At 40.1% G+C, this 12,790-nt stretch overlaps 1 protein-coding gene across 2 annotated transcripts in view; it reads left to right on the top strand.

The window, feature by feature from the left end:
• Window positions 1-3,639: 3,639 nt before the first annotated feature.
• Mrtfa (myocardin related transcription factor A) overlaps window positions 3,640-12,790 on the top strand; it is a 94,463-nt gene continuing 85,312 nt past the window's right edge. For both annotated transcript variants that reach the window (XM_042697905.1, XM_042697904.1), the window contains exon 1: window positions 3,640-3,882. In XM_042697905.1, coding sequence (XP_042553839.1) covers window positions 3,837-3,882 — 46 coding nt within the window. In that variant the 5' untranslated portion in view covers window positions 3,640-3,836. The remainder of the gene's footprint in view (window positions 3,883-12,790) is intronic.

Here is a 12,790-nt window from a genome sequence, read left to right as displayed (position 1 = left end):
CCACTTCTGGTTTCTCCGGTGGTTAATTGGAGATAAGCATTTTATGGACTTTCTTGCCTGGGGTGGCTTTGAACCATGATCTCAGTCTTCTGAGTAGCTAGGATTACAGGTGTGAGCCACCAGTGCCCAGCTTAAACAATTTTTAATGGGTTTTATTATTCTATTTTCACTTACTGTGTGATAAAGTAGTTAAAAATTTAAAAACTATATTGCGGTCTTGTAGTATCATGTGTCCTTTGAATGAATTAGTAGACTAAAGCCATATTAAATTTGGGTTAAAGTTATGATTAGAAGTAAAGATTTTATTTTATTGGACATTCAGATGGTTTATCCTTCCTTTCCTTGATGCTGTTTGCTTGAAAATCATGGTCATTTGCATAGAGACCTTGTGAACCTTTAGTTTAGTTCCATTTTTTGAGATGTTACCAATTAGCAGAAAATTAGTAGAACTGAAGCTTTTACTATTTTGAACCAAAAGGGTTCAAACTTTTATTAAAGTTGTGAAACTGTTTTCCCAGTGACTCTGTTGATATTCTTAAGGGTAAATGTCAAATCTGAGCAATAGGCAAAGATTCTGTTACTTCCTTTTAAAAAATTACTTTCTTAGATTTCTGTTTTCTTTAGCTCCTTTTATTCAAAAGTACATATGGGTCTGGACTTGCTATGAAAAGTGAAATCACTGAGGTATGCTGCCTATCTCTCCCTCACCCTTAGTGATGTCACATGACTTAGTGTCTCCTGTGGAGCTGGGTTCTTTACATCAGAAAGGAGAGAAGGCAAGAGCCTGGGTCCTGCGTGCCATCTTGTTTGCAGGAATCTTGGAATTTCTGTTTATTTTTCTCTACATACAGAAATGTGAGCATTTGGTTCTTTTGAAAACCCCTCGCACAACTAAGAATGTAACATAGCCCATGGGGGAACAAAGGGGTGATCCAGCTCTTTCAGAGTCGCCAACCTCTCACTAGACTCTAGGCTAAGACAGTCCGAGAGAGCTGGGTTGCCAGAAAGGACCAGTGAGAATGTGGCTGCTTGTTTCCTGAGCAGCATGCAGCCTACACCGGCTGCCACTCTGTTGCTGTTGAGTCATTCCCACAGTGCTATATAGAGCTCTTCTTTTAAACATGATGTTCTTGGAACAAGAAAGGGAAGATTTCTCTTCCACAGACTCTCCTCTACTCCGGATCGGCACTGCCCTTTCTTCTCCATGAGCATTGCCCTCGCTCTTTCTGAGGCTGTTCTCTTTGTAGGTCTTCAACTCTTTTTTTTTTTTAAATTGTAAAAGTGATGAACAGCAGGGTTACAGTTATAATGAAGCATATCAAAATGAACTCCAAGAATTGAAAACAAAGTCTTTCATTTTGTATTGTTTGCAGTTATTTCTATTATTTTCTTTTAGTTTTCTGTAACCTTTGTCTCGTATATAAGTTTATCTGGGGCTGGGAATGTGGCTTAGTGGTAGAGTGCTTGCCTACCATGTATGAAACCCAGGGTTTGATTCCTCAGTACCATATAAACAGAAAAAGCCAGAGGTGGCACTGTGGCTCAATGGTAGAGTGCTAGCCTTGAGCAAAAGAAGCTCAGGGACAGTGCCCAGGCTCTGAGTTCAAGCCCCAGGACTGGCAAAAAACAAAACAAAACAAAAAAAGTTTATTTGATCTGGGGAAGGGAAAAGAGAGTCACAGAAACTGCAGGTCAAAAGATGAACTAATGAAACAAAGATACTCCTTTTGTTCATCATTTGTTTGACTACATAAGAATTAAGGCTTTCGCTAGGCTGAGGCTGCAGCTGTAGGCTTTGGTGTGGACTGCCACTTCACTAGAAAGATGGATAAGTTCTAAATAAACAGTCCAAGGGTGGGTTTCTAGTTTCCAACTATTCACTAAAAGTTCACCAAATAAGCAAAAGGCATCCAAATACTATAAATATCAGTTCATAAAAAGTACTGCAAAGAGAACAAATAAGCTTCTTATTTTGGGTAAATAAAAAATTTGCTGTATATATAATTTAAAAGGATTGTAAAGTTTTTTTTTATTGTTGTTGTTGGTTGTGGGCTTGAACTTAGGGCCTGGGTGCTGTCCCTGAGCTTTTTTCACTCAAGGCTAGCACTCTACCACTTTGAGCCACAGCACTACTTCTGGGTTTCTAGTGATTAATTGGAGATAAGAATCTCACGGGACTTTCCTGCCCAGGCTGGCTTTGAACCATGATTCTCAGCTCTCAGCTTCCTGAGTAGCTAGAAGCCACCAGTTCCTGGCTAAAATTTCTGTTTTCAATGGAAGGTGAACTACATGTATTCATTCCTATTCAAAAGGCCTTATTGGTGCTAATGGTTTTCTTCATCAGGAAATGGAAATTTCCTTCTTTTCTTTGTTTTTCCATCTAATTTATCTTTGTGGTAGTACTGAAGGTTGAATGTGATGCCTTGTGCTTTCTAGGCAAGTGCTCTACTACTTAAGCCACACCTCAGACCTCCTTTTTTGCCTTATTTATTTTTGAGGATAGGGTCTTGCAGTTATGACTGCACTGGTCTGGACCATGATCCTATTTATGCTTTTCCTATAGCTGGGATGACAGGCATGTGTTACCTTGCCTAGCTATTATTTGAGGTAGGGGTCTCACTAAGTTTTTGCCCTCACTGGCCTTGAACTATAATCCTCCTGAGTAAATAGGATTACAGATGTGAGCCCAACTGAAAAGGAAATTATTACATACTGAAACTGTCTCCTTCTGTTACACATCAGCCTGACATAAAGCATTTTAAGACTGCCACCAGGGCTGGGAAGGTGGCTCAGTGGTAGAGTGCTTGCCTTGTATGCATAAGGCCCTGAGTTTGATTCCTCAGTACCACATAAGCAGAAAAAGCTGGAAGTGGTACTGTGGTTCAAGTGGTAGAGTGCTAACCTTGAGCTAAGAGCTGAGGGACAGTGCCCAAGCCCAGAGTTCAGGCCCCATGACGAACCAAAAAAACAAACAAACAAAAAAAAACACCAAAAACCCTGCCAGCATCAATTTACCATCTATCTGTAGATAGCTTGTGCCACATGGGCACAGATAAAGAATGCTTTTAGGGGACTGGCAGATTTGAAGGACAGATTACATAGTCCTGGCTTTTGGTGACTTTTAAAACAGTTTTAATTGAAATGGGGGTGGAGAAAAATAGTTGAGCTTTTGTAGTTAAATATTCAGCTTCCTTAGCCTGTTATCTACAAATATCACAGACTAAAAGGCTGCTAGAATTCTTTTTCAGAAAATTTACTTAGCTTACAGTTATTTATTTGTGTATATATATGTATATATATGTCTATCTATATCCTATTCCTACCTCTCTGTGACTGTTTTTTTTCCCATGAGATAGTTGCTTTCATTGTGCTATCTTAGACTTTCTTTTCTTTTCGTTCTTTTTTTTTTTTGTCTTAGACTTTCATCATTTGTCTTAGACTACATTAGCAGCCAAGTCCTTTCTCGTATGGTTTTGAACAAAATATGATCTTAAGAGAGAGGGAAGCACTAGATCTGTTTTCTGAAAGTCCAGCATATCTTCCCTCCCCTAGAGATGAGGGGTGGAGCTCACACACAGCTCTAACCACATATTTGTGTCTTCACTGAAGCACTTGGTTTCCTGTCAGCAGTCACTCAACTTAGGCCATCTTGACTTTCCTGAAGCGTGGTGGCTGGGTGTCTGTCATAAAGGGAGCAAGTTCTCACTGTCTGGTTTGAGCTCAGGCATGAGACTGGATTTGTGAAAGCCTGCGTAGACTCCGAAGATGTCTTTTTTCCTGTGACTTTGACTTTCTTCATTGTCTTTGTGGGCTGTTGTTTCTAAGAAGACATTGTCATGACTCTGTTGGAACCTGAGATGCTAATGATGGCTGTACAGTCAGGTAACTTCTTTTATTTCTTCTAAATCTTATTTGCCACAGGCTTCTTAAAATAGGTTGAATAAATATATAAGTGCTAGGATTGGACAGAGATGGAAGAAAGATAAAATAAATTACCTAATAAAAGTACTGCATTTTCATGCTTTTATTTTTTTCTATATTTGCAAATTATGGTTATTAAGTCTTAGCATCAAATTAAATGCTAACCGATCTTCAGACTCTTGAGTAAGCAGACCTATTTGAGGAAATAAAACTATTTGTCTTCTTGAGTTATTTTGTTATTATTTGTGACAGTGCTTTTAGCGAAAGCCTATTAAATTGCTTTTGCATACCATCAGAAAGCCTGTTTATCTGTGTAGATTAATCACTATACTATTTTATGCCTTTGTGAAAGTATCTTCTATGTTTTTTCTTAGCCGTTCTCTCTGTCTTGTATAACTTTCACAAACCATCTTTTGTATTGGATCTGTGAAAATGTTCTAAATAACACATTTAATGGTTTCTTTTACTTTTGGCATTTTTAAGCATATAAGTCAGATATCCAAAAATAAAGAATGTTCCCTTTATTATTTTTAGATTTCTACCAAAATGTAATCTGTAGTGTTTTCCTGTTTCTGAGCATATCTTGAGAGATTCATACAAGTGGTATTTGTGGACTTCTTCCCCATCTACTGGCCTCACTCAATGGAGAACAAGACTTCTTGGTTCTGGCAGATACTGTCTCTGGCAGCCGTGGTCTTGCTGTTCTCCTTGGGGAGCTCTTAGGTAGTGTGTTGTCAGCCTTAGATATCCATCTGTTGAGACAGGATCAGATGCTGTCAGGTTAAGCCTTTATGGACAAGAAAGAGGCAGAAAAGAAGATGAAATGCTTCTATTTTTTTCTTTTCTGGTTATAAGTATGACCATAATTAGTCATTTATTAGTTCAATTTTTCTGTTCATATATGCTATGTGCTTCAGGTTGTCTTTCGTTTTCCTCCCACATATCTGTAGTGTTCTGATAAACAAGATAATATGCTTATCTGAATGTTTCCCATCTGTCTTTGATGAAATAGCTCCCTATTAAACTGACTTGAATTTTTTTTTTCCTCTCTGTATTCCAGTTCTCTCTTTCTGTGTGGGCAAGCGCATATTTTATCTTTAGGGATAGACTTTAGCACTTGAATTTTTCTCTAACTTCTTTGATCACCTTGTTACTCACAGATACTTCAGCCCAGTAACTTTTAATAGTCTTAAGTTAAAAGATTATTTTCCTTAAAGGTGCTCAGTGTTTCTGGTTTTAACCTGGAAAAGGGATGTGCTTAATACTTTCTTGTCTCAGAGCAGTATTTCCTACAACATATGTTAAGCAGAGCTAGTCACCCATCTGTTGGACCAACTACTTCATAAAATTTTCAAAGGACAATAGTATGTAAGACAAGAATGGATGACATTGTCAAGGGTGTTGGATACAGGTAGAACCAAAAGCTTACCAAGAAGGCAATGTATTTAGACATATTTCTTTTGCTTATATTCATAAAAGCAGAGATTCTGGGTTCAGGAAGGAATAATAGCAAACTGTCTTGCCCATATCCTGTTGTTCCTAAATGTTCAAGCAATTTACTAATATATTGGTTTTGTGATACTGTTATCATTTTGTTCTGAAGTGATATGGGTATGAATTGGATAATAACTAGTGTGGCAGCCATTTATAACATACTGTAGTCATGATAGGAAATGACAAAGCATCTATAATAAAACCTCAGTAAACCAAGACTATATGATTCTTGTGAAATGATTTTTAGGACCCACAGATTTTCTAACAGTAGAATATCTATGTCTTCATGATTATATACTTTATAGATGAAACTACTGTTTCTTATTTTAAAGAAACTAAACCCCTTAAAGCAGAATCAAACTTTAAGATACTGAATGTGTAACAAAGTTCCAGGGTACATCATGTACTTATGAATAGTTTTTACTTGGTATTTGGAGCTTGGAGATTTTTGGCAAGACTTACTAGTATATCTTTAAAGATTTCCTCCTCGTTACTGCTGGTGGTCTTTATCTGATATGTTGGACCCAGTTTGGTGCTGCCTTCTGGGAACCCTCTTAGTTGAGTCACCCTTCTTCCTCTTTCCCACAGTGGTACCGTCTTCACAGTATACACTAATTACCCTTTTTGTTTGTTTTTATTTTTATTTTGGGGGAGTGCAGTATGGAGTTTGAACTCAGAGCCTCACTTGCTAGGCAGATGCTATACCAGTGAGTCTCCAGCCTCACTTGTTAGGCAGCCTTGTTGTTCTGGTTATTCTCAAGGTAAGATCTTTCTTCTTGCTCTGGTACAGTCTACCCATGTGAGGCTTCCCATCATAAGTGGGATGATGAGCATACATCACTGTACTTAGTTCACAGTTGTTGAGAGGGGTCATATAAATTTTTCTGCATGTGCTGGATTCAAACTGTGAGTATCCAAATCTCATATGAGCTAGTGGCTTTGGTTTTGTGAGTCAGGACTTTGCTGTGTAGCCCAGGTTGGCCTCAAACTCATGATCTTCTTCCTCAGTCTCCTGAGTATTGGGATTCTAGGCTTATACTGTAATGTCTAGCAGCTAATGATCATTTCTGCATGTCTTCTTTTTTTTTTGTCGGTCGTGGGGCTTGAACTCTGGGCCTGGGCGCTGTCCCTCAGCTCTTCAGCTCAAGGCGAGCGCTCTACCACTTGAGCTACAGCGCCACTTCCGGTTTTTCTGGTGGTTTATTGGAGATAGGAGTCTCATGGTCTCTTCTGCTTGGGCTGGCTTTGAACCACGATCCTCAGATCTCAGCCTCCTGAGTAGCTAGGATTACAGGCGTGAGCCACCAGCGCCCGGCTCTGCATGTCTTCTTTTTTTTTTTTTTTTTTTTTGGGGTCCGGTCGTGGGGCCTGAACTCTGGGCCTGGGTGCTGTCCCTCAGCTCTTCAGCTCAAGGCTAGCACTCTACCACTTGAGCCACAGCGCCACTTCCGGCTTTTTTCTTTTTGCTTATGTGGTGCTGAGGAATCGAACCCAGGGCCTCGAGCATGCAAGGCAAGTGCTCTACCACTGAGCCACCTTCCCAGCCCTGCATGTCTTCTTTAGAAATTAGATTATTAGCTTTTTGAGGATGATATATTTATCTGTTTCTTGAGTCCTGATATTTGTACATGGGAGAGACTTGACATTTTTTGAAAGAATGATGAAATTTGGTTTGGCATACTTCCCCTAATAAATAGGTATAAAGTCTTTTTTATTTGTTTTGGTGCTGGTCCTGAGTCTTGAACTCAGGGCCTGCCAGCTGTCCCTGAGCTTTTTATTTGCTTAGGGCTAGCACGCTACCATTTGAGCCACAGCTCCACTTCTGGTGCTTAATTGGAGGTAAAACTTTCATGGACTTTGCTGCCCATGATCCTCAGATCTCAACCTCCTGAATAGCTAGGATTACAGGTGTGAGACATTGGAACCCAGCAGTATGAAGTCTTTAAATCAAGATTTTATCCAAATATTTTGAGATCTGTTCTTACATTAAGGAATGAATTCCAAGCCAAGCATTATGGCTCATGTCTGTAATCCTAGCTACTTGGGAGGCTGATATTTTAAGAATTATTATTCCAATCGAGTAAATGCATGAAGATTCATTAGACTCCCTTCCCAGCTAAGAACTGGGCACAATGGCATGCACCTGTTATCTTAGCTGTGGTGGGAAACTTCAAATAGGCAGATTACAAGCATGTACCAGTTAGGAACCAAGTGTGCGCGCGCACGTGCGCGCGCGCGCGCACACACACACACACACACACAGAGCAATAGGAAGGTCAGCAGTAGAGTGCCCACATAGCAAGAATATGAAGTTCCAAGTTTAAACCCCAGTATATGAGAGAGAAAGATCTTATAACCACCAACTTATATTTTAGCCAATTTGGCCCAAATTGGTGGTTTTGTAAACATGGCTTTCAAAGTGCAATTTCTTTAGTATCTCTCTGCAGTGTGGCTGGTGGGATAAGTTATATTTCTAGACAAATGTAAGTGTTCTCTGATCAAGCCACAGTTGTAGCCTCTATCACCATTATGAGAATTTATCTAAATTGTCATGGTTAGAAAATGAAAGACTTGAGATGGATGTTATAGGTGTGTGTGTGTGTGTGTGTAAAGCTAAAATGAAAGGAATATTGGGGCACAACATTAACTGGTATCTTTTGGCATGAAGACTACTAGGGGTCAGCTCTTTTTTTTTTTTCTTTTTGGTCGGTCATGGGGCTTGAACTCTGGGCTTGGGAGCTGTCCCTCAGCTCTTCAGCTCAAGGTGAGTGCTCTGCTGTTTGAGCCACAGCACCACTTCCGGTTTTCTAGTGGTTTATTGGAGATAAGAGTCTCACGGACTTTCCTTGCCTGGGCTGGCTTTGAACCATGATCCTCAGATCTCAACCTCCTCAGTAGCTAGGATTCCAAGTGTGAGCCTGGCTTAGGGGTCTGCTCTTGACAGCTAGCATGTGTAGCTCTGGCCAGGCAGGCCCTGTACCTGTGTCTAGACAGTGCCAGCACCTTAACTCATACCTTCACAGCAGTGGCCTAGACTTTACCTGTAGAGAAAAGGATTGAGACAGTTCCCTAGGTGCGCTTTGGTCCCATGACACACACCTGACCTTGATGAGGCAGTGTTATGGAGGCAGTTTGTTTTTTTTCTGTCACGTGTATGCCTGTAATAATGTACTCCCACACCCCCACACTTATCTAGGTGTGGGTTATCTCTGGAAGGATCATAAGAAACTGGTTGCCGTGGCTGCTTCAAGGAAGAGGGATAGAGGACTGGAGGTAGAAAAAGCTTTTTGTTTCACCAAACAATGTGTTAATTATTGTTTTTATGGGAATATTCCATAAATGCAAAGAGAATATACACCAATAGGTTAGATAGTTAAAATCTGACACAAACCCATACTTTCTACTGCTCAACCTACAAAGTAGAACATATGTTACACACTGAAGTCCTCTAAATCTTCTCAATTTGTGCCCTGGAAATGCTTTGGTTTTAACTGTATTCCTTTTAACTATTTTGTGTTTATAACACATATCATGTTACCTTTTCCAAAAATACATATATTGGATGATAACTTTAATAAGTATTTCCATATTTCATTAATTCTTAATCTTCTAGCTCCTTAATCATTACAGTTTGCCTCTGAACTGTATATTTTAAAATAGTATGGGAGTATGGGTTGACAGAAGAATGATAATATAGAGTTAAAGGAAGAATGACACACAAAAAAAGGACAGATTGTCAGCAGATGAACTGCCCTTTTAACTCTTTAAGGAAACTCCCCTCCCCATTTAGGTTCATAGTATTCATAGAGACAGTGATGAAGAACTTCAGAACCTTCAGCATCACCTGGCTTTTGCATCGTTAGATATTCCAAATACTAATTTGTGCTAAAAAGTAGCTTTTTCTATTTAAGAAAATTCAGGGCCGGTTGATAGTGTCTCACACCTGTAATCCTAGTTACTCAAGAAAATGCAATCTGGAGGACTGTGGTTTAAAGGCAGCTCAGGCAGAAAAGTAGGTAAGATTCCATCTCTAAGTGGGCACTGGTAGCTCATGCCTGTAATCCTAGCTACTTAGGAGGTTAAGATCAGAGGATCTCACTTTGAAGCCAGCTGGGGCAGGAAAGCCTGTGTGAGAACTTACCTCCAATAAACTACTCAGAAAAACCCGGAAGTGGCACTGTGGCTCAAGTGGTAGAGCACTAACCTTGAACAAAAAGAAGCTCAGGGAGAGTGTCCAGGCCCTGAGTGCAAGCCCCAGGACTGACTTCCCCCCCAAAAAACAAGAACAACAACAAAACCCAACAAACTCCATTTCTAACCAGTTAAGAGATTGAGTCAAGAGACTGAAAAGAACACCAACCTAGCAAGTATGAAGCCCTGAGTTCAAACTCCATTGCTACTCAAAAAATAAATTTCAGAACCTGAAGATATCTTGGCTATTTTCATGCCCTCCCCTTAATTAAAAGTGAAGAAATTAACCCATCTGAGTTAATTTATTTTCAAAATCAATTGAGAAAGACTGAAGGAGAATTCATTTTCTTACTCCCATGCCAGTGTTCTTTCTTCTGCAGTAAACTAAAAGAAATAATCAGAACCTGTATTACATGAAGCTAGTAACCCTTTTCCTCAGAGATCTTGTATCTGTTTGGGTTTTTTCCATGGCAGGTTTCTGTCACTGGTCAGACTAATTCACATCTTAAGAGGTGAAGACAAAAAAAAAAAAAAAAAAGCTTTCTCCCTCTCAACCTCCCAGAAGTGTGGTTCTCTGCTGTTCCCCATCTTGCTCTGTCTTTTCTGGCCTGGGGATGAGCTCATAGCTTGATGGTGATCTCAGAAGGCAGGTAGGTAGACAGTTCTTGTCGTCAGTGTTCTGGCTTATATCTTTCTGCCCTTTCTCTGACTCACTGATTTATCTGGGATTCTCTCAGAGTTAGAACTCAGATCAAAGAAATTTGAACTCATCTGTCTGTCTCTTTCTCTTTTTTCCTCTTTTTTGTTTTCATTTGGATGAGGCAAGCTGTCAGGACCATGAAGCATAGCTTTAGCTTTATTAAAACAGTGCCAAATTAAATAAAGATGAGATTCATAAAGTCATACTCTTTGGAACTTCACTTTTATGACTGCTACATGCTTTTTTTTTTTTTTTGGTTCTGAAGCTTGAATTCAGGGCCTGGGTACATGAGCTATTTTGCTTAAGGCTAGTAGTGCTCTACCACTTTGAGCCATAGCAGTGCCACTTCCAGTTGTTTTGGTGGTTAGTTGGAGATGAATCTCAAGGACTGTCTTGCCTAGGCTGGCTTTGAATTGTGATCCTCAGACCTCAGCCTCCAGAGCTAGGATTACAGGCATGAGCCACTGGTGCCTTGCCACATACATTATTTTTTGGGGGGAATTTTTTTTATAATAATAAGGAAAAGTACTAAAAAGTGTCATTCTGCCATCACCTCCAAACTGCAACTTTGTTTCCCTGTACTTGTCAAGCTAAAAAGGCAATATTGGGCAGGACTCACAGTTCCAGAGATCCGGGACATTCTTAGTATCATAAAAAATGTCACATAAGGGTGGTATGGTGGTAGGGTGAGTACAGAAGACCTAGAAAGAAGGAAATTAATGAAATTAGTGTAAAGAAAATCTGGCAGCAAGGTGTCTTGGCTTAGGAGCTAGAACTGTTGATTTGGGACCTCTGCAGTCCAAGCACTCCCCTGACCACACGGTGCATGATAGGGAGGTACTCCATACCATTGGGTTGGTTCCTCTGACTAGTTTGTGTAAAGCCCTTTTTACATTTTGCCTTTGTTTCTTCTTCTTCTTCTTTTTTTTTTTTTGTCAGTCATGGGGCTTGAACTCCTGGGTGCTCTCCCTGAGAGCACTCTACTACTTGATCCACAGCGCCATTTCCTGCCTTTGTTTCTGTTTTGTAAGATTTATTGAAATTTATCTTTGCGGTGTTTGTGTTAGGCCATGTTCTTGGCGGAGTTATGAGTCCTTCCTATGCACACTTAATTTATAAATGAAAAACATACCACTTTTTGGTTTTTCTTTTATGAGTAAGAATAATCTGGCTTTTCTTAGGTAGAATATGGTGACAGTAGCATAAACTGCTTTAATGTCTTTCTCTAACATGTTTTGTTCATTGACCTTAGGGTAAGTGTGAAAATCCTCTTAACATTCCATGTGCTGTTTGTCAGAAAGCCAAATCTCATAATACAAATAGGATCAGAAACACTATGTCAAAGAATTAAAATGTTAATTAAATTAACCCTCATTTTCTGAGCCATTCTCTTAGAATATTCTCTTGAGAATCAGATTATCCTTTTCAGAGCAGTGCCATTATGAAATATGCTATTAACATAAATTAGGCTATCCAGACAGATGCTGAGACCTCAGTCTGCCTGTGCTTTGCAACTCAGAGTGTGTCCTGAGCACTAAAGGCCTTCTATACCTACAGATTCACCCAAGTCCAGTTTGAATGTTCACAAGACATTCCTGTGCACTTACCACTTAAAATACTCCTGCAACAGCTACTTTCATTAATTTTTTTTTCTTAGCATACTTTAGTTGTATAGGGGAGCTTCCTTGTGTCATTTCTATACATGTATACAATTTATCCCCATTAACTGCTTTAACTCCCTCCCCCCCAAACAATTTCATCAGGTTTCATTGTTCTATTTTCACATTTCCAAATAAACTATATTGACCATACTCACCCTCATTACCCTGATTCACCTTCTTTGTTAGCTCTACCTTTGCTAGCCTGGTAAGAACCCTCCCCATCTGATACGTAGGAGAAGACTCACAGGTCACTTCACTGCTGCAAGACTGTACTGCTAGGCAGGCCATGCATTTGATTTTCTAGATAAAGAAACTCAAGACTCTACCATGCCAGTGACTCATGCCTGTAATTGTAGCTACTCAGGAGTCTGAGACCTTAGAATTGAAGCCAGTTGGGGCAGGAAAGCCCAATTAATCACCCAAAAAAAGCCCAAAGTGGAGCTGTGACGCAAGTGGTAGAGCACTAGCCTTGAGCAAAAAAGCTCAGGTATAGCTCCTAGGCTCTGAGTTCAAGCGCCAGGATTGACACAAACAAACAGGGAAAAAAACAGCAAGAAGACACTTGAATAAGAAGTGGCAATACTAGGCTGGGAAGGTGGCTCAGTGGTAGAGCACTTGCCTTGCATGCCTGAGGCCCTGTGTTCGATTCCTCAGCACCACATAAGCAAAAAAAAAAAGCTGGAAGTGGCGCTGTGGCTCAAGTGGTAGAGCGCTGGCCTTGAGCTGAAGAGCTGAGGGAACAGCGCCCAGGCCCAGCGCCCAGGCCCGGACCACCCCCCCCCCCAAAAAAAAAAAAAGAAGTGGCAATACTTGATCAGATACT

This window comes from Dipodomys spectabilis, unplaced genomic scaffold (assembly GCF_019054845.1).
Source record: "Dipodomys spectabilis isolate Male_0828 unplaced genomic scaffold, ASM1905484v1 ptg000230l, whole genome shotgun sequence".
Lineage (NCBI taxonomy): Eukaryota > Metazoa > Chordata > Mammalia > Rodentia > Heteromyidae > Dipodomys > Dipodomys spectabilis.
This window is presented reverse-complemented; position numbering and strand designations above follow the sequence as displayed.